Source organism: Molossus molossus, unplaced genomic scaffold (assembly GCF_014108415.1).
Source record: "Molossus molossus isolate mMolMol1 unplaced genomic scaffold, mMolMol1.p scaffold_m16_p_6, whole genome shotgun sequence".
Lineage (NCBI taxonomy): Eukaryota > Metazoa > Chordata > Mammalia > Chiroptera > Molossidae > Molossus > Molossus molossus.
This window is the reverse complement of record NW_023425399.1, coordinates 117,732,841-117,753,053: the sequence shown is the minus strand read 5'-3', so window position 1 is coordinate 117,753,053 and position 20,213 is coordinate 117,732,841. Positions and strand designations below refer to the sequence as shown.

At 53.6% G+C, this 20,213-nt stretch overlaps 1 protein-coding gene across 8 annotated transcripts in view; it reads right to left on the bottom strand.

Annotated features, from left to right (window-relative positions):
• Positions 1 to 20,213, bottom strand: part of ATP9B (ATPase phospholipid transporting 9B (putative)) — a 158,305-nt gene that overhangs the window by 18,565 nt on the left and 119,527 nt on the right. For 7 of the 8 annotated variants that reach the window (XM_036244270.1, XM_036244271.1, XM_036244273.1 and 4 more), the window contains 4 exons: positions 17,537 to 17,679; positions 9,549 to 9,661; positions 6,466 to 6,714; positions 877 to 1,038 (listed from right to left, as the gene is read on the bottom strand). In XM_036244270.1, the coding sequence (XP_036100163.1) occupies positions 877 to 1,038; positions 6,466 to 6,714; positions 9,549 to 9,661; positions 17,537 to 17,679 (667 nt within the window). The remainder of the gene's footprint in view (positions 1 to 876; positions 1,039 to 6,465; positions 6,715 to 9,548; positions 9,662 to 17,536; positions 17,680 to 20,213) is intronic. The other variant, XM_036244272.1, reaches the window with a different exon arrangement.

Sequence of the window (20,213 nt, the reverse complement as noted above, 5' to 3'; positions counted from 1 at the left end):
AGGTCCAGGGCCTCGCAGCTCCTCAGATGACGGCGGCTCTCATGGCTCAGGGCAGCATCTCCACTCAGGTGCCTGGTGTGGCCCAGCACCTTCCTGCTCAGCCCCGTGCCCGGTGCCGCCCGCCCGGCACCTTCCTGCTCAGCCCCGAGCCCGGTGCCGCCCGCCCGGCACCTTCCTGCTCAGCCCCGAGCCCGGTGCCGCCCGCCCGGCACCTTCCTGCTCAGCCCCGTGCCCGGTGCCGCCCGCCCGGCACCTTCCTGCTCAGCCCCGTGCCCGGTGCCGCCCGCCCGGCACCTTCCTGCTCAGCCCCGAGCCCGGTGCCGCCCGCCCGGCACCTTCCTGCTCAGCCGCGTGCCCGGTGCCGCCCGCCCGGCACCTTCCTGCTCAGCCCCGTGCCCGGTGCCGCCCGCCCGGCACCTTCCTGCTCAGCCCGGTGCCCGGTGCCGCCCGCCTGGCACCTTCCTGCTCAGCCCCGTGCCCGGTGCCGCCCGCCCAGCACCTTCCTGCTCAGCCCCGTGCCCGGTTCTGAAGAACAAGAGCGCAGCTGCAGCCCTGGAGATGCTGCTATTCTCGGAGTGAAGCCAGTTACTGGACATATGCCCTGGGCTGCAAGGTGAACAGTCCTCTCAACTTTTCATAGTTTGATTGAATAAGCTTCCTTGTTTAGCCAACTTGCAATGTATAGTTTGGCATTTGTTAAACATTTAATGGAGGTTATTTTAGCAATTTCATGGTCATAAACAAGTCTTACGTTAAAGTCTCTGGCTTGCTGCTGCTGCTGCACACAGGTCACAGTGAGGATAGGGCACCTCTCACTAGTTCTGCCGGAGTCAAATCATGACCCTCAGTGCCGGTCACTGCGGGATGAGCACCTACCCTGACAATGATGCCCATGCGCTTGCCCTCCGACGTGAAGGGGAACATCTGTAGGACGCAGAAGGCCAGGATCTGGCCACCAGGCGTCCTCAGCTGCATGGACGTGAGGTCTCTGCTGACCAGGGTGAGACCGACGCTCTCTGTCCACTGCACCAGGGCCACCTGGGAGAGACCAGCAACAGGTGAGGCCACTGACTTCCCAGGAAGGGAAGCAACAGGCTGGCGGTCAGAAAGCTTGCCGAGAGGCGACCAATGTACACAGCTTACTGCGCCAGAACGTGTGTCTTTGTGGCTGTCAGAGTCACTCTGATAACCTCTCGGCCGCCAGCAATGAGCAGCATGATGGAGCCCTTGGTCTCGCTTTCTAAGACAAAGGCCACGGTGGATCGTACCCTGGTGTACTGGCTGCCTAGAGCCAGGGTCAGCGGGCACACCCACTGGGCTAGAGGCTCAGCGCCGGGCAAGCGCTTGCTACTCAGCTTTCCAAGGTTCTCTGATTCCAGGAGCCGAGGCCTGAATCCCTCTGTTTGTGAGTCTTCTCTGACTACCTCTACGGCTACTGTGTCCACATGGAACACCCGAGGATTTGTAGGAGACAAAGGAGCAAAGGTCACGTGCCGAACATGGTAACTTTATCTCCCAAACATTTCTAGGATCTCATAAAGAAAGTCAGCAGAGAAGCAGGATTACTGTATCTGGATGGTGAAGACACACACCAATTTACAGAGTTTAAATTGCAGTTTCATTGTACGTCACATGTACTCAATGCACCAGAACTCACCCTTCACACACTCCTGGTATTTGAAAGCTCACACAGGAGAGTCAGCCTAAGGCCAATGGAACAGAGTGACTTCCGGAAAGCAGGAGAGAGTGAACCTATGGGAATGGTCTTGTATTTTCGGTGACTTCAGTCAGTCAGAAATGAATTCCCATGAAGAAGGCACAGGAAGGGGCACTCAACCGACCTTCTCCAGACAGGTTCCTCCGCTGAGCCTCAGAAACAGGAGACTGAGATGCCCTTGTCCACTGCGCAGGACGGCACACAGCAGGTCCCGGTCCAGGTCCCGAGCATCGTCGCTTCCTGGCGCACCGGACCCCTCAGACCTGGGTCCATTGCCGGCTCCGGGAGGTCTCGAGTCCCGCCTCCGCCGCCAGCAGAGAGGAGGATGGCAGGCCCCTCGGCTGGACTGTCCTCCCCACTGCCTGCACCTCCCGTGGGCTCCACGTCTGGCCCACGACCCGCCACTGCTCTCTGAGCAGTGTGAACACTTCTCGGCCCCACTTTATTAGGTAAATCAATAAAGTCGCAGTGCGCTGATTTATCAGCCAGGACAGCGGAAGGTTACATATCAGAGGGCCGGCGAGTGAGCTCCGACGTCAGCTCTCCATCGGCCGGGCGCACGCAGCCGGTCTGGCTGTGTCAGGGCCGCGCAGCGGCCTCCCCCGGGGCGCCCCTCCCCGGAGCTGGGGCAGGACCGAGGCTCAGACGCAGGCGCCGCCCGGCCGCGCTCCCAGAACAGCTGGAGACGCTGCCGCCGCCGTGTGCCGGGTGTGGGCGCACCGTGTGCACCGTGCGCGCCGTGTGCGCCCAGAGCAGCTCCGGCTCATGCTCCTGGGGCGGCGGCCGACAGCTGCTGAACTAATCAATGGTCCCGCAGAGGCGTCTGCTCTTCTCCAGGTGCGGTCCCTTGATGTGCGAGTGGTCACTTTCCCCCTTCGGTGAGGAGGCTGATCTTTCCCTGATGCGTCTGACGCAGGACTCCCGGACGGGACAGAGGACGCTGGGCAGCAGAGTCGGTCATGTGAAGGCTTCGCGACGTGCTGACCACCGCTGGACTGGCCGTTTCCTTTGGTCAGGAGTGAGGACGGAATTTCAACCTTAGGAACTTTTTAAAAAGTCTCTAATGGAAATAAGATTATCATGTCACTGCCAACTTCTGTAATGTAGCTATATTAATATATTTTCTAGTACTAAATTATTCTTGTGTTCTTAGGATAACTGCCACTTGGTCACGATCTTTTATTATACTGTAAGTTTTATTTGTTGGCATTATATTTTGGGATTTCTGTATCTCTAGTCATAAGATTCATCTGCAGATTTCTTTATTATTTTGTGTTATCTTGGTCAGATTTTGAATTTAGGATTAAGCTGGCTTCAAAAAATGATTTAAAAGGCTTTGAACTTTTTTTCCTTGCTCCAGAAAGTTTTTATAGTATGGGATTTATATGTGGCTCAAAATAACTGACCCATAGAACTGTGTGGCCCAAACCTGTTTTGATGCCTTTTTGAATTTATTTTCTGGTCCACTTGGGCTTTAGGTGTTTCTTTAGACTCCATGTTGTAAGTTACATTTTTCCTGAACATGTTATTTGAGAAGGTTGTCAGAGGCGTCAGCACTGGGCTGTGTTGGGCATTCTCTCACACAACCTGCGCACAGCTGTCTCCTGCACACTCCGTGTGCATCACTGTGCTCCCTGTGTGCTGTCACTGTTCTGTATTTACTATTTTTGTCAGCAGTTTTTCCATTTTATTAACTTTCAAACGATCTGCTCGCAACTCACGGCTCTATCACTAATTGCCTTCATGCTTTCCTTTACCCTTTCTTTCAGTTTTGTCTTCTGATGTTTTACCTGGATGCCAAGTTCGTGCCTCTCGCTGCTCCCTGTGCACAGCCCCTGGCGCCCTGCAGGGCAGCGCCTGCTGTGTCCGCTGCGGTGGAGCGTCTGCCTCCTGGCGCCCTGTGCTGGTGCCCGAGCGGCAGCTGTGCAGGGACCTCTTCCCAGCGCTGGCTCCTCCTGACCGTGGCTCCCTGGGGCCGTCGTTCTCTGCGGCGGGTCAGGCCGGGTCCTCTGCGTGGCGGCTTCTCACAGGCGTGGGCTTCGGCTCAGAGCTTATCTCAGGGGCAGTTAACACACTGCCGCTTGCTTTTCCCGACCGTGCGGCCTTTCCGGCCCCTTGGGCCACGGTCAGCGAGGGCCTGGGACTCCCGAGTGTCCCCAGCACTCAGTGTGGGTTGTTTCAGAGTTCCCGGTGCTGTGGCTCGATGTGTTTGCAGAACACACATCGAGGAGGGTGCTTCCTTGAACCCGTGTGCTGCCATGTTCACGGGGAAGGTGCTGCCTGACACTGTGACGGACGGATCCTGAGGCTTCGTCCCTGAAATGTAAAGACGATGTGAACGTAAAGGTTCATCTGAAATGACTGTCTCGCAGGAGCTGAGAAGTCTGATGGGACTGCTGACAGTGACACGGAGTGAGCGCAACTGACGTGTGGACGCGGGAGCCAAGCCAGGTCTCACCACAGGCCTGAGTGACACACGCGCGGCCTGTCCCAGGAACTGGCTCTTCACGCTCAGTGACCAGCACGGGAGGCGTTCCAGGAGCCACACAGCGAGAGGAAACAGAGAGGGACAGAGTTCTCCCCACGCTCCGCCCTCAGAATCTCCGTGCCGTCTCTCAGGAGCTCGGGAGCACCTCCTGTCTTCTCGGCGATGGCCCAGGCACAGTGGCAGCGACCCGCCAGGGCGAAGTGCACCCCACTCCATCAGCACAGTCTGTGCCACTGCCATCGCTGCTATGATAGTAGCGCTATGAACACAGACTGCAACCCGATTGCCGGGAAGACTGCCAGTCAGCACCCACTGAGACACACGGCCGGTCAGTCTTTCTGGGCTGGAAGAGGCAGAGGTCTTCCCGGCTGCCCCTTGCCCTGCCCCTTGCCCTGCCCCTTGGGCTGGCACCTCCCACTCCAAGGCTCCCTGCTGAGCCGCGTGCGCTAGGCCTGCTCCAGACACGAGCTCGGAGTCAGCGCTTAGCGCCCAGTGGACAGCCCTGAGCAGGGCTGGCTTCAGCTCGGTCCGGGAATCCCCAGGGGACATCCGTGTCTGCTAAGCTGCAGTTTGCTGTGCGGAGGCTGTGGACACAAATGACAGGAAGGCACTTCCTCCTCCCAGAGAAAATGAGCTGCTGATCGCTCCTCGTAAGAAACGACGACCAGGCACATGCAGGCTGCACACTGTGACCCGACACAGCAGCCCAGACGACGCCTCCCAGCGCCGCAGGGGCTCACGAGGGAACCCGTGTGCACTGGGCAGGAGGGGAAGAGCCCCCCACTTCGGGCGGGCGAGAGTGGGCTCTGCTGCTGGGAGAGGTGCGCGGTCTCGGGGCCTCGGGGCAGCCTGCTCAGTGAGGTGTGCAGTCTCTAGGGTGGACACAGACACAGCCATCCACGCACGGGGCCGAGGTACCGTGCTGACCGGAACAGAGTGCACCATGGAGTCTCCTGCCCGCAGCGCTGCTTGTTAAGCAGGAACATCATGACAGGTCAGTGCTGAGGTCGGACAGGAAACATCAACAGGGCCCCTTCCCTGAGTGGGGATCTTGGGTGCATGACCCTCAGCACTTTATTCCATAAAAATTGTTCCTTCTCATTTTCAGACTAAAATTCTGAAGATTCCCTAAAGGTTAATATTCTGCTACTTAAAAAAAATTTTTTTTAATTGATTTTTTTAGAGAGAGAGAAAGGGGGTGGGGGAGAGAAACATCTATGTAGGAGTGCAACATCTATTGGCCGCCTCCTGCTGAGGACCGAGTCTGAAACCGGGACATGTGCCCTGACTGGAATCGAACCAGCAACCTTTCAGACACGGGACAATGCCAACCAACTGAGCCACACCCGCCAGGGCTGTTCGGCTACTTTGTAATCATTGTCCAAGTTCCAAAGCAGGAAGAAATTTGAAACAAGTACATATTTAAGTATAAGATTAGCAGTCTCTGTTTAGTTCTAGTAACATGTGAATCAAGAAAATCCCTCTCTATTGTGAATTCCTAATTTAAGACTCGAAGAGTGTTATGACATATAGAAACCTAAAGATAAAAATCCTATATATCTTCAACGGAATCTGTATTTACTTTTGACAGGTAATAAGGTAAGTATGTAATAAAGTATTTTTAAGTATTTTCCATGGCTGGTTTGATTACAGAATTCTGAACCTGGAGTTAAAAGAGTATATAAAAAAACTATATGTAAAATATGCTAAGACTATATAGAAACTGGGAAATTAGTTTAGTAATAGACTTTTACCAAACTAAAAATCAAAGAATGACATAAAGTTAGAATGATTAATTACCATACTCCGGATTTTACTGTTTCTGTTTTCTGTAGCTTTTAAAAATTAATTTTAAAGTTCTCGGGTGAGGATGAAACAATAAATAAAATAAAATAAAATTCTTGCAAAAGTCACTGGAAATGTGCTGCGCACGCCCGACGCTGAGCGTGGAGAAGACAGAACAGCACAGCCTGTGCGCAGCCCGTTCCCACGGCTCTGCTGAGACCTGACCCGAGTTCCAATCAGCTGATGAAGTCGGAAAACTCTGACTTGCTCCTGTTTCCCTGTGACTGGCTCTTAGGTGTCCAGAGGGGTGTGGACACAGGCCCACACACGTGCGCGCGGCTGCACTCACCACCCCCTGCTCACCCTCCAACGAGCTCACGCTCATGCCTGCGGGTCCCAGTGAAACGCACCGACCGACCCGGCTCTGCACTTGCAGCAGCATCACGGTGGGCGACGCTTTCAGAGGCAGACTGACCTCATCGGGGCTGGAGGCCTGGTAGGTGCGGTTCTCGTCGCTGAAGTCTTGGTCCACTTCCGCGTACTCGGTCTCCCCGGTGGTGCCCGCTCGAGACTCGTACACAGGCGTCACGTTGTGACACAGTGCGAGGGCCTTCACTGCCTCATGGACGCGGCTGCTCACACTCTTCCTTGCTTTGGGACCTGAAGACTGGGCTTTCCTCGGTGGGGCTGAACTGCCGGTGTCTCCACTGGCTTGAGCGTGCACCTGTGGGACATGAGGGCACAGAACTGAAGACGGTGCGCAGCTGATACTGGAAGGTTCTCGTGGTTCTTACAAACTCACGCGCTGGGACAGGTAAGAGCCTGCACTGATCCCCGCCTTGGCTCTGATGACCCCCACATCACACCTCTGGGAGGACGAGGCTCCATCCGACTGCCGCAAAGTGCTTCGGTACTCCCCGCTGTCAAGCACCCCGATATTCACTGTGATGCTTAACGTCTGACAACTGGCTTCCACTAGATTCACTCTGACTGTGGCAGTAGCTGGCTGGGTCCTTCCTAATTTCTGTTTACTCACCGCTTCTAGAAGCAGAGTAAGCCTAGAACAAACCAGAGTGGTACCTGATACAACCTCTCCACTTCCCTTTACAAATGCTCTGCTTCAAGTGGTGTGAACCTTCGCTGACCACCGCAGACCAGCCTGCGACAGTCTCTGAAGTCTGTGTCCAGTCTTGTGGACCATGATGACTGGTGACTGTGGCGTTCTGAGGGGAACGACCCCCACGTCACATTTCAAAACCCTGCTCTCCTGAAGCAACGGCCCGTCTACATGGACGCTTGCCTGGCTGTCGTCTCGTCCAGCTGCGTTCAGGGGGCTCAGCTCACCCGCCAAGCGGATGACTTCTATTATTCACTCCTGCTCGGGGGAGGGGCACGCCCCTGACCCTCAGGACTGTCAAACGTTCTTCAGTAACTTCGGAGTCACTGGTGACAGGCCTCCCGAGCACCCAGGCTGTCGCTTTTGGACGGGGCGTGCAGAGCCACTGAACCGTGACTACTCTGCCCATCAAATTACAGTGCTGGCTAATGAGGGGTTTAACTTCTCTGCTCAGCTGGCACCCCTGTCAGCGGGCGTCAGACCCCACATCTGCGTTCTGCTCGAGCTGCCGTTACAGCAGAAGCTGGCTGACGACCGCCTTCTGCATCAGGCTGGGCTTCCTGCGGGCTGTATAATTTAATCTCACACAAATTCCATTAAGGAGGAAGCGTGCCCTCGGCCAGCAGGTGCGTCCAGCAGGGAGCGCGCAGGTCAGAGAAGGCGCGTGTGCACCGCCGTGGGCAGCAGTGAGGACATGAGGAGAGGCAGCCCACGTGAAGGCCGTCTGACCAGGTGGCCAGCGGCGGCTCTCAGTGAGAGCAGAGTCCTCTTAGGTGGGAAAGAGCCAATATCTGTGTTTTCATGTGATGGCTCCTCTTTTCTGCTCTTACTTTGTTCGAGTAAAATCACTTCTTTGGGGCTAGGACAGTCATATTCAAGGACAATATAAATTAATTTTGGGGAAAAAGAAGATGTCACCTGGTACCATTTCAATCCCAACACAGGTTACTAGGAGAAGGGAAAAGACTTTTTAGATTTTCCTTCTATTAATAAATATTCTGGGTTACAAAGTACTCCTACTAAAATGAGTGACACCTGAATTAATAAAGTGCTTTTCTTGTTTGTGCATGGGTGTGTGCATGCATGAACATCACATATAATAACCACACGATAAACATGCACACACGATAAACACGTACATGTGATAAACATGTATAAGCACGATGAACACATGCAATACACTCGTGATAAACACGCGCACCCATGATAAATATGTATTTGTCTGACAAACACACAATAAACATGTCTATGTGCGATATACATGTGAAAAACATGCACACGTGCTAGGTGTGTACACGTGATAAATATGTACGTGTGACACGTATGTGCACACGTGAGACTGGTTTCAGTTGGCAGCATCTCACAGGGAAAGTGCATGCTGGCGGGAGAGGACTGCAGAGAGGTCTGCACGTAACTGCCCACAGGGCTGGCCACGCGAGTGGAGACACAGAAAGCCACACACCACCTGCCGGGGGCGCCCATGGAGCAGGGTCTCCGTGGCTGAGCCACGGCTGCCCCTGGGGGCGTGTACTTCTGAACCTGACACCCCTTGGCTCGTGGTCACGTGGGTTCTACAACAAGCTGACAGAGGCCGAGGAAAAAAAGCCCAGGAAGGGATGACTCCAACCCAGATGCAGCCTGGCGCGTGGGCAGCTTTAGTCCCCTTGCCTGCTAGGGGAGGTGACTCAGAGTCAGCGACTTCACGTTCTAGGGCAGGTGAAAGGAAGTCCAATGAAGGAGACACACTACTTGGGGACAGAGCTACAAAAACCCTGGAGCCTAAAAATGAGCAGTGGAAAGAACGCAGGAGTCCGGAACATCAGGGCTCCAGGCCAGGTGCGCTGGCGGGAGCCTGCTGTCTACACCGCCGGAGGCGCTATGACCGCTAGGCTGCACCCCTGCGAAAGCAAACAGCCCCCGTGAGCATCGAGATGTGGGTCACATCGTAAGAAGAGTCCTCATCTAGCAGGGATGCAGACGAACCACCGCAGGTGAAACACTGGGGATGTGATCTCACGTGGGAGCCACGGGTGGAGAAGGTACGGGCGTGGGCACTGTGCCTGCCGACATGAACAACGGGTACACCGGGCCCGACACTGCCCTTTCTCCTGCTGTTCACAGAGAAGGGGAAAAACAGAAGAATGTACGAGAGTCTCACTAGTCACGAACAAACACAGAGGGACTGTCATACACACGCGAGGACGCATTGTCCTCAGTCTCTTCAAGCCCTGACTGAACGGAGCGATTTCACAAGCAGTCCGGAAGGAAGGGTGACCCGCGTCCCTGCCTGTTGCTACCGTGCGACATGCTGTGTGAAGTGGTCCCAAGTCTGCTGTTCGATCTAGACACCAGATCTGACGAGGAACCTCGTGCGACGCTCCGCGGCCTGGACAGCGCCCGCTGCAGCGGCCGCCCCCGAGGAGCCCGGGCCGGCGGCTCACCTGTGCGCAGGAGCTCCGGACGTGGCTCTGGATCTCGTCCATCGTGTCTGAGCCGTAGGACACAGTGCCCAGATGCAGCCGCTTAAATGCCATTTCGTTCTGGGTGAGGGTCCCTGTGGGAGAAGCAGCAGGCGGTGAGTGCACACAGGTGCTGTCACCAGGACTGACTCTCCACCCTCTGAACACACCTCTGCGCCACCCCTTCTACTCCGGGACATGACGTCTCTTGAAATGTCATCTGCCGCTCTTTTCAGTTTACTAGTGAGGACAAGAGGTTTTCTCCTAGCACCTCAAGTTCCCTTTTCAATGGCTGCAATGATGTGAAGGGTCCCAGTGCAGTGAAGGCAGTGCGTCTCTGCCTCTGGGCGCATATCTGCGACTTACGCACTTTCTGCTGGTTCCGAGACACGCCTGAGCCTGCAGCACCGATCACGGCTCTGACTGCCCACAGAGCACGCTGAGCAAGGCAGCTGGCGCCAAATTAGTGTGTCTGTGTTTCAAAAACCCCTTATTTTGAAACAGTATTTTTAATTGAACAGGAGCAGATGCCTTTAGGCCCTGGCGGAAGGGGAAGGCGGGGCAGGTGCACTCGCTGGCTCCTCGGAGGCTGAGGACAGTGCCCAGCGGCCACTCCGGGGGCTGCTGGTCAACTGGGGCGGACACACTGAGCGCGAGGAGGTGAGGGAGGCAGGCCGGGAGGGCGCAGGAGCAGGGGAGGGAGGCAGGCCGGGAGGGTGCAGGGGCAGGGGAGGGAGGCAGGCCGGGAGGGCGCAGGGGCAGGTCGTGTCTGAGCTTGGTGGTTGGGCTTCCCCGGAGCCGCAGGGTGCGCAGCGCCCAGAGGCAGGCAGAGAGCCGCCCCGCACTCCAGCCCCTGGGGAGTTTGGGGAGATTTCCTTCCGGGGCAATGAATTCACAATGCGGTGCCTTTAGGGCCCTGGAGGGAGACCCTCAATACTCTCCATTTAGCTAATACAAAACAAGGCTGTACTACAGGCACAGAACCTCTGCCGGTCAGGCCGCTGGGACCTGCGGTGGCCGCCCCCCCGCCCCGCCCCCTGCCCCCCGCCCCCGGGCTTGCAGTTCAGAGACCACGGAGGGATCACCCGCCGATGGGCTTATCGATGGGAACCAGGACGCCAACAGTCCCGTGGCCAACCAGTGACAGTCAGGGTTGGACTTATCACATGGCTACAAAACACCCATAAAATATTAATTTTTTTTTTTTTTTTGCACACATGATGTTCTGCTTCAGGAAGAGCTGATTTTGGATGTCTTGTTTTGTCAAGTGTCCACTGTCCCGGTCACAGCAGCATCTATGTGTGGAAGGCGCCCTGGAGAGGCTGTGTGTTTGGGGGCACAGGGCGCGCCTGCAGCCTGGCTGAACCCCAACAGCAGGACGTCAACAAGAAATGTGAGCAGCAGAGTGCGAGGACCCCGGGTTCAGGCAGCAGTTTCTCCCCCCTCTGTGGACAGAACTGTGTCATGGAGGGCGCTGTCCCCTTACCCTCGGCAGGGCTCCAATGAGAGCTCGCCTTTCACCTGAACCCCACTCACTCTGTGCCCCCGCGACTGCTGAAACCAGACACACGGCCGTTCCGTCCCTGCTGCAGCGGAGAGAGGCGCAGCTCGGCTGGACGGCAGGTGACGGCTTTGCAGGCTGCCTGCCCGTGGATCCTGGGAGGTCTTCCCCCAGGGCTCCAGGCTTCTCCTGCTCCGTGCCTGGCGAGCTGAGGAAACCGGCCTCGGCCTCGTGCTGCAGCCTGTCCTGGGCACAGTGCCGTTCCCGCCGGCGGGCTCCAGGCCTGCGGTGAACCACGGGGCGCAGAGGCTGAGGGACCAGCACTGCAGCCTGGGGCCTCCATCGGGGGGCACAGTGTCCGCCCTGTGTCCTGGGCGCAGTGCCGTTCCCGCTGGCGGGCTCCAGGCCTGCGGTGAACCACGGGGCGCAGAGGCTGAGGGACCAGCACTGCAGCCTGGGGCCTCCATCGGGGGCACAGTGTCCGCCCTGTGTCCTGGGCGCAGTGCCGTTCCGGCCGGCGGGCTCCAGGTCTGCGGTGAACCACGGGGCGCAGAGGCTGAGGGACCAGCACTGCAGCCTGGGGCCTCCATCGGGGGCACAGTGTCCGCCCCTGCTCCCGGGACCTCGACTGGCACTGGCGACCCGTTCCTGGCTCACACCTTCACCTCGGGTTGAAAGTGTTACACATCTGAGTCACGTGACAGATAATTTATTCTGGAGATTATTACCCTGGTGTCCCCAATGTAGTGAATCCTGTGGACACCAGAGTTCCCTTCCAGAAGCACACGGTCACCACACCCCATCCAGAGCCCATTCGCAGACTGAATCTGAGTCTGCAGAGAAGAGTCTGTCAGCTCGCCGCTGTCCCGACCAGCCTGGGGACATTTCAGGTTCTGAGATCTCCAACGTCAACAATGCTGTTGTTGTTACACTGGCTTCTTGTTACCATTCACAGAAATCTCGAGTAATTCCACACATGCACAAAAACCCCAGATGGTTACCAAAGATATATATACAAGCAGATGCCGAAACACTGACTATGTCATTGCATTTACACATTTAGTTTAAAAGATACTTGAAGCCCAGGTTTGAACTAGTCTTTCTCCTCTTGGGCTGTTTACAAAACTCTGTATTTCGGTGGAGACCTAAAGCCCTTCACGCAGTGCTCAGGAGAGCTGGGGAGAAGGAAACAACACAGACATAGAACAGTTTCTGGAAACAGACGATTGTTTAGATTGATGTTCTGAGCTGACCTGTCCATATGGCGTGAGGCAGGTCCAGGTGCCTCCTGCATGTGGCTGGTGGTTTTCCAGCACCGCTTGCTGAGAAGACGGTTCTTTCTCCATGGACGGTCTTGGCGTCCTTTTGATAACCCCCTGACTATCAACCTAGGATTTATTTCTGGACCCGAAGTTTTATCCCCTTGACTCCATGTCTGTGTGTTGCAGGACCACACTGTCTCGACTACTGTAGCTTTGCAGCACGCTCTGAAATGAGGAGTGTGAGTCTTCCAGCTCTGCTTTTTCCAAAATTGTATTGGAATTAGTCCCTTGTATTTCCATATGAACTTTAGAGTCAGCTTGAGAATTTCTGCAAGTAAGGCTGCCGGGGTTTTGAAAAGGATCATGTAGAAGCCGTAGATCAATTTGGGGACTACTGTGCATCTCGACGCCATGCACTACTGACTTTATTTTTGATGCCATTGTAAATGGAATTGTTTACTTAATTCTATTTTTGGACAGTTTATCGCTAATGTACAGAAATACATTTTGGTATATTGATCTCATATCTTAAAATCTTACTAAATTTGTTTATTGGTTCTAATACATTTTTAGAAGATTCCTCAGGATTTTCTATACAGAGGGTCACACATGGTCTTGCCTGGTTGCCTTGGTGAGAACTCTAATGTTCACAGCAGCATTATTCAGAATAGGCAAAACCCAGAAACAACACTCATGTCTATTAGCTGATAAATGGTAAATACAATGTGGTACGTCCATACAATGCAATATCGCTCTACGTCCACACAATGCAATATCGCTCTACGTCCACACAATGCAATATCGCTCTACGTCCACACAATGCAATATCGCTCTACGTCCACACAATGCAATATCGCTCTACGTCCACACAATGCAATATCGCTCTACGTCCACACAATGAAATACTGCTCTACGTCCACACAATGCAATACTGCTCTACGTCCACACAATGCAATATCGCTCTACGTCCACACAATGCAATATCGCTCTACGTCCACACAATGAAATACTGCTCAGCAATAGAAAGAGATGAAGCACTGACACATGCTACACCGTGTCCGTCGGTGGTGCTGCGTGAAAGAAGCAGTCGCGTGAAAGTCCGGTTGCAAATTCACCGAGGCAGGAAGTAGGTCAGGGGTCGCCCAGGGCTGGGCAGGGAAGGGGCGAAGGGGACGCTGTGCACCAGGAGCTGTCGGGTGATGAAAACATTCTGACTTAGGTTGTGGGGAAGGACGTCCAGTGATTATGCCAGATGTTGAGACAGTGATACACCCTGAAGGTTCGTCATTTGAATCAAACACTGTAATAATTGCCACACCTTCTAAAATTCTAACTTGCTAATAAATCATATTTTAAGACATTTAAGACTGATATAGTCAAACAAATGACTAGCATTTCCATAGAATGATTGTTATTTTGCCATTTGAATAAATGTATTCACATCTTGTTGGGCTAAAGACACCGAGATATTTATGCAGACATGCCTTTAGTTGAATGGCACACATAATTTCTCATATTTTAAGATGAATCCTGAAACTTTTGAATTTGGAGGAAGTCCTGCCTCCACAGCTGACCCCAGGGCGCCGAGCAGGACGGCCCACGTGCCCCCACCCGCTGCGGCACCCGCTGTGCCAAGACGGACGGCTGCTGTGAGCCAGTGACGAGACCTGCTCCCAGAGCTTATCTTCCTGACTCCAGCCAGCGGAGTTTCCACAGTGTGTGTTGTCTTGATATAGCAGACGTTAGAATGTCCCAAATTTGAAACTTGGCAAAGGGGCAGGACTAACTGAGCCAGGCAGAGGCCGAGAGCCACCAGGTCAGAAGGTCCAGTGACCTGGTCGCGACGGTGGCTTCATGGGCAGGAAGTGTCTCTGTAGCTCTTGATAACGCAGCGCTGTGGACGGCAGCGAGCGGACAGGCAGAGGGTCACCGGAAGAAGTCCTGTGGGAACTGCCCTCGGTGGTGGCCGACGGGACACGGCCACGCAGAGGAGCGCGGCCAGGGCAGACGCAGGCTCTCTGATCAGCTCTGGGTGGTGGTCTGGCCTGGGACCAGAACTGGAGCGCCCTGCCGCAGAGGGCGAGGCGGCCGTCACCGGAAATGGCGGCAGCCAGCTCACAGGACTGGCAGCTCCCCGACTGCACGCCGCTTCCTTGGAAGGCTCTAGTTCAACAATGGGGTGGGTGGTGCGTTCAAACACACGCTGCTTGGACCTTACGAGGAAGGACACACTTCTCACTCACCCGACGGCAGAGCTGCCTCCATTCTTTCCGAGCTGCAAGTATGGGGTCACGCGAGGGCTTGCTGTCCACGGGCTTTCTCAGGAGGGTGTGCCCAGCGCTGCGAGCTGTTCAACGCGGCGGGTGCAGAGTATTTCAACCGGTCCAAGCCCCCAAGGCGGGACGACGGCGCTCACACCCGGGTGCACTGTGGTGTGCAGCCGTGCCAGCGGACTGCTCGTGAGTGCTCCCACCGAAGGCCCGGCACCCTCTCAGACGGAGGACACGCCGAAGCACGGCGGACCCCACTCGGGACAGCGCTGGCTCGCAGGCACCCCGCACAAGCAGCACAGCCCAGCACCAGTCCTCCGTCCTGGGAAACTTACTGTGCTTCAAGTCCAAGCAACATGGCATTTGGGTAATGGATGTTACAGTTAAGATGTGAGTCCTAAGAAACTTGTTGTAGTGAGTGTTTTGATTAATGGCTTTGTTCTGCATGAAGACGAAAACTCCCTACTGAAGGAATTAATGTGTGGCCTCAACAGGCCCGCTCCCCACCCTCTGCAGCCTTGCTCCTCACCAGGGCACCGTCAAAGGACCAGGGAGCAGAGGACGGTCGGCCGCCGAGGTGCACAGGGCCCTCCGGCTCCAGCATGGCTCAGCACACAGCGGCCTGTCTCTGGTCAGCGTCAACGTGCTCCGCATCCTGCCAGCTCGCAGATGTCGGCTCCTGCTGAGTGAATCCCTTTATGTCTCACAACCGGTGGCTGCAGATGTGTCACTATAGCAACATCATTAATCCCAGATCTTACCGGAAACGTGCGCTCCAATCAAATCTAATTACGCCGCCCTGCTTTCTTGTCCACAGGAAACTGTGATGCAGTTATCAGCCTGCATCTCCCTGCACCTTCCACTCTGCTCCAGCCAGCGATGCCCGTCAGAAGCTCCCTGATGAAGCGCACACCCAGCGTGCAGCCCTGTGAGCACACCTCACAGTCATGTAGAGTGTGGGCTTCTCCGACAGCAGATCTTCACCTGTCCAGCTGGAGCTCGGGCCTCGGAGGTGTCTGCACGCTGCTGCCCACCTCCTCCACACCGAGAGCTCCACCCAGCAGCCACCTGGCAGACCAGCTGCTCGTGGTGATGGAGGCCACCGTGGTGACCACTGAGACCTGAATGTTTCATACGACGACCAAACGCCACGCACACCTACCACGTGTCCGTGTGGCCACAGCAGCACTCCCTGCATCCAGCCCTGGGACCCTGAGGTCACATGCTCTCAGGAAGAAGACCCAGTCCTACCTGTTTTTGTTCCAGTTTATTTTTAACTGCTTTATACATTTTGTTGTCATTCTACTGGCATTTTTATAATTAAGTGTCCCAACACTGTGGGTACACAAAAATGGGGTTTGATTTGGACATGATTCATATGTTTAACTAAGCTCCCTTGTGATTCTAAACATTTTCCCGATGGGTCTTTGGGTTTCTTTGTAAAAACATTGTACTTGTTTCTTTGGGAACAGCTCGCCTGTTCACACTGGCACTCTGACTTCTGCTGGTGATTCTTGTTTCTGGTTATATTTGTCAACAAAGTCCAGGCTGACAGGTGGTGAGCCGGACGGTCTTCTGAGCATGGTGGGCAGTGAGGACTCCACAGGCCGGCCCCACGCACGTGTTGCCTCTACATTCAGAATGTCTCCTCCTAAGCTTTAGAGCCTTGGGCTGTGCTTTGCTCCAGCTGCTGTCAGACTATTTCCAGAAACAACTCAATTTCTGGATCCTCTGATGCAGTTTTGCCTGCTTTCCATGTTGTTTATTCTTTAAACCTCCCACCAGCCGGATGCCGCTTGTCAGGGAAACTGAAGGCCCTTCCTCCGTCGACCTGCCTGAGCCCGAGCTCCTCAAGCTGCTCTTTCTGAGTCAGTCCGACTCCTGAGCATGGCCACCTGGCCGGTCCTCAGTGCCCCAAGGACAGGCTGGAGAAGAACACAGCAGTCCAGCACAGGGCCTGACACGCTCCTGTAAATTCAGGCCAGCTCCCAGCGCGCTCGCCCCACGTGGACCGAGGCTCCCGGAAACGGGTGTTGCCTCCAGTCTATTCCACACATAAGGGGCCACTGTGCACTTCAGTCTGGAAGCTGCCGCTCGGCTGATGTTTCCACCAGCGATTTCCTTGGTGGGTCATTGCAACTGCAGACACTGGTTTCATCTTTTTGTTGTTTATCTTATTTCTGTGTTTTGCCTGCTGCAATGGCTAGAGTAATAAATGTTACATAGCAGTGTTGTTAGCAAATTTCTTTTTTCTTCCTGACTATAGTGAGAATTTTTATATATTTTATTTTAAATGCTGAATTTTGAAACATCTTTTCTTTATCATTATACAATTATTTTATTTCTAGTTAGTAATTACTTGGAATTAATCATAAACCAATAAATCAAGGAGGGATTTGACCCTTAGATATGGCTTTTGTTATAGTGCTACATTCAGACTTGTTTTTTATTTAGTATGTTATGGATTGATAAGAATTCTTTGGTGAAAAGAACAAAACAAAACAAGGACGGAGAACGTGGGGCACCAACCTCGGTGTGCCGAGTCACCTGGGCGAGGCCCTCGGGAGAGAGCCATCGCGAGACCACCAGTCCACACGTGTTCTCTCCTCCCAGCTCAGTGTCAGTCTATAGTAAACAAGCAATTCTTGCCCTTAAAAAGCCACTAGAGAGGTGCAATAATGAGTTAAACAAAACCAACCCCCCAAAATGTAGGCTGTAGAAAATCTAAAGTACAGAAATGTCACTTCAATCTCTAAGAATACTTTGCTAATTCTGACAAATCTGTGTATATCAGAAGGTAAGATCAGCTGTGTGCGTTTTCAAGCGTAGTCTGAGAAACCCTCACTGTGACTCGATACTGTGGCGTGCACACACACACACCACACGCCCACGGGGACACACAGCCGGTCACCCGGAGGAAGCACACGGGGGCGTTACCTGTCTTGTCTGTCAGCAGGTACACCAGGCGGCCCAGCTCCTCTGGGATGGTGCTGGTCCGGACGACGGTGCCCGGGATGTTCTCATCCCTCATCATCATCCACCCATACGCAGCTTTGCCCATGTCCAAGTTCACACGCAAACTGCCAAATTAAACCGTAGCTGGGTTAGTGTGATTCAAACCTGTGAATACGAACACGTTCAAGGTTTCCATATAAATTTATTTATATGCATTATCTTTAACTTTACATGAAATAAATGATTTTTAGACTTTAAAATAAGAGAATTTATTGTCCTTGAAGTCAACAGATCTTTCTACGCCCCAGAACATGTCTGCAGGTGACAGTGACGTGGTCATCCGTCGCCCTTCAGCATGGTCTGTGACACTGGACGGGAAAGAGAAAGGTGGGCCGTGCAGACCCCTGCAGACCTGGGGCTGGGTGGTCGACCCGCTACAAGAGGCGCAGAGCTCCGAGCAGACGGGTAAAGGAAGGTGCGCTCCCACGAGTGAGGTGACAGGAATGTCTTAAGCACGTGAGTGTGACTCTTACTAGGAGTGGCTCCCACTGGGTGGGCAGCTCTGGGAGGCAAGGCCGAGGCAGGAGCATGGTCTCTGGGCCTCAGCCCCACACCCGTGAGGGGCAAGCAGCCCCGGCTGGCCCAGAGCTCCTCCTAGAACCCACACCCAATCCAGGCCCGTGTGCCGTCTCTTACTGGCAACATTAGCAGTGATTCATATGCTTAGAGGTTGTGATGAACAAAACAACGTGACACTAAATGAGCACAAGAGAAAATGATGCAGTAAACAGATGTATGAGGCTGCTGCTGGCAGAACAGGACGCACTGTTGCTGTTCTTTAATCCTCACCCAAGGATATTTCCCACTGATTTTCAGAGAGAATGGGTGGGAGGGAGGGGAAGGGGGGGAGAGAGAGAGAGAGAGAGAAACACTGATGTGAGAGAGAGACACGTCGATTGGTTGCTTCCCACATGACCCCAACCAGGGCCGGGGATCAAACTGCAACTGAGGTCCGTGCCCTTGACTGGAACCGAACCCGAGACTCTTCGGTCCGAGGGCTGAGGCTCTCACGGCCGAGCCGCACCGGCCAGGGCCGGACACACTGTCTCACGGCAACTTCCTTCGGGACCACCCTCCTGTACGTGGCCCATCACGACCGGAACATCACCGGACATGCCTGTCGTCGTGCTGTGTAGCTAAAGAAAGTTTGCTGCCTTCCCAAGGATGAGGTTTATCACATCCGAGACCTCAACATCTCACCCTTGGAAGGACTGCCATGAAGTTCATCAGAAATTTTTTTCAGACTTGTGTAGCTTTCTTTATATAAAAATTGCAAGAAAGTTCTGTGATCTTGGGTAAAAGCAGGTTATTTTATTTGAATCAATATTCTCATGAAAAGAGTAAGAAATACCATATAAAATACTTTTTAATTCTTAAAAGAAATAAAGAACTCACTAGATAATGAGGAATTTCTAGGCTAAACGCAAATCAGTTATCAGAGAGGTAAGTGATCACAACATCTCCTTTTTCCTGTGATTACATGCCAACGGTCTGCCTACACAAGGAGCAAAAATAAGGATCCGGACTGTCTAAAGGTAGGGGGCCAACAAAAACCCCTCCTTTCCAGGATACATGGGCTAAAAGGGCCACCCCCTCAAACCAAGGGAGACCCGGAGGCCAGGCCTGCCCGTGGTGGGCCAGGCTCGCCTCTCCTTAGCCATCTGTGACTGAGTCTAGAATGTGGGGAAGACATTCCAGGACAGGAGGAGCCCACGGATGCAATAGGGGCCACAGCTGTTCAGATACAATCACCAAGGAAAAGCCCAAACAAAGGCAAATAAAACACAGCAACAAGCACCACACAACACAGAGTGAACAACATACCACGGGCAACTGCCGGAACAAAAAACAGAAGTGATTGATAAAGGTATCAGATATCACACGTAACAGACAGAGATTATAAAACCGTTGGATGCATAAGGAAAAGAAGAAAAACATTTGCATGGAATAGGCAAATATAAAATGAAACAATTAGTGTGATAAAACAGAATTTCTGACAACTAAAAATCAATAACTGAATTAAGAAATTTATTGGCTTAACAGCTGATTAGACATTGCCAAAGATGAAATTAGTGACTTGGGAAACAGGCGACTAGGAATGATATAGAATGAAGTTTGTAGACAAAAAGGTGGAAAATACAAAAGTAAGAACAGGAGAAACGATGGGTATGGTGAGGACATTGGACTGATGTCCCCAAAAGAGAGGAGAGAGGACGGAGCAGTGTTTGGAGAGAGAACGACTGAGAACTTTCTACAATGAAGGAAAAGAGCTACCTACAGATTTAGGGAGCCCAATGAGTACCTAGCATCATACAGAAAAGAAACTTCCATGTAGACACATTGTAGCAGAGAGCAGAACACCACCGGAAGAACAACTGTCCAGGCGGCAGGAGGCGGTGGGGGAGCGCAGAAGGAGAAGACCTGGAAGGCACTAGGAAGAGCAGAAAACAGAAGCCAAGGGAAGGTGAGAGAGACGTGACAACTTAGAATCCACACACAGGTGAGACTATTTTTCAAGAAGGAGAGCCAAGCAAAAATCTGAAGAGTTCCCAGCAAGGCAGCACTAAACGAGAACTGCAGAATAAACTCAGACAGGAGA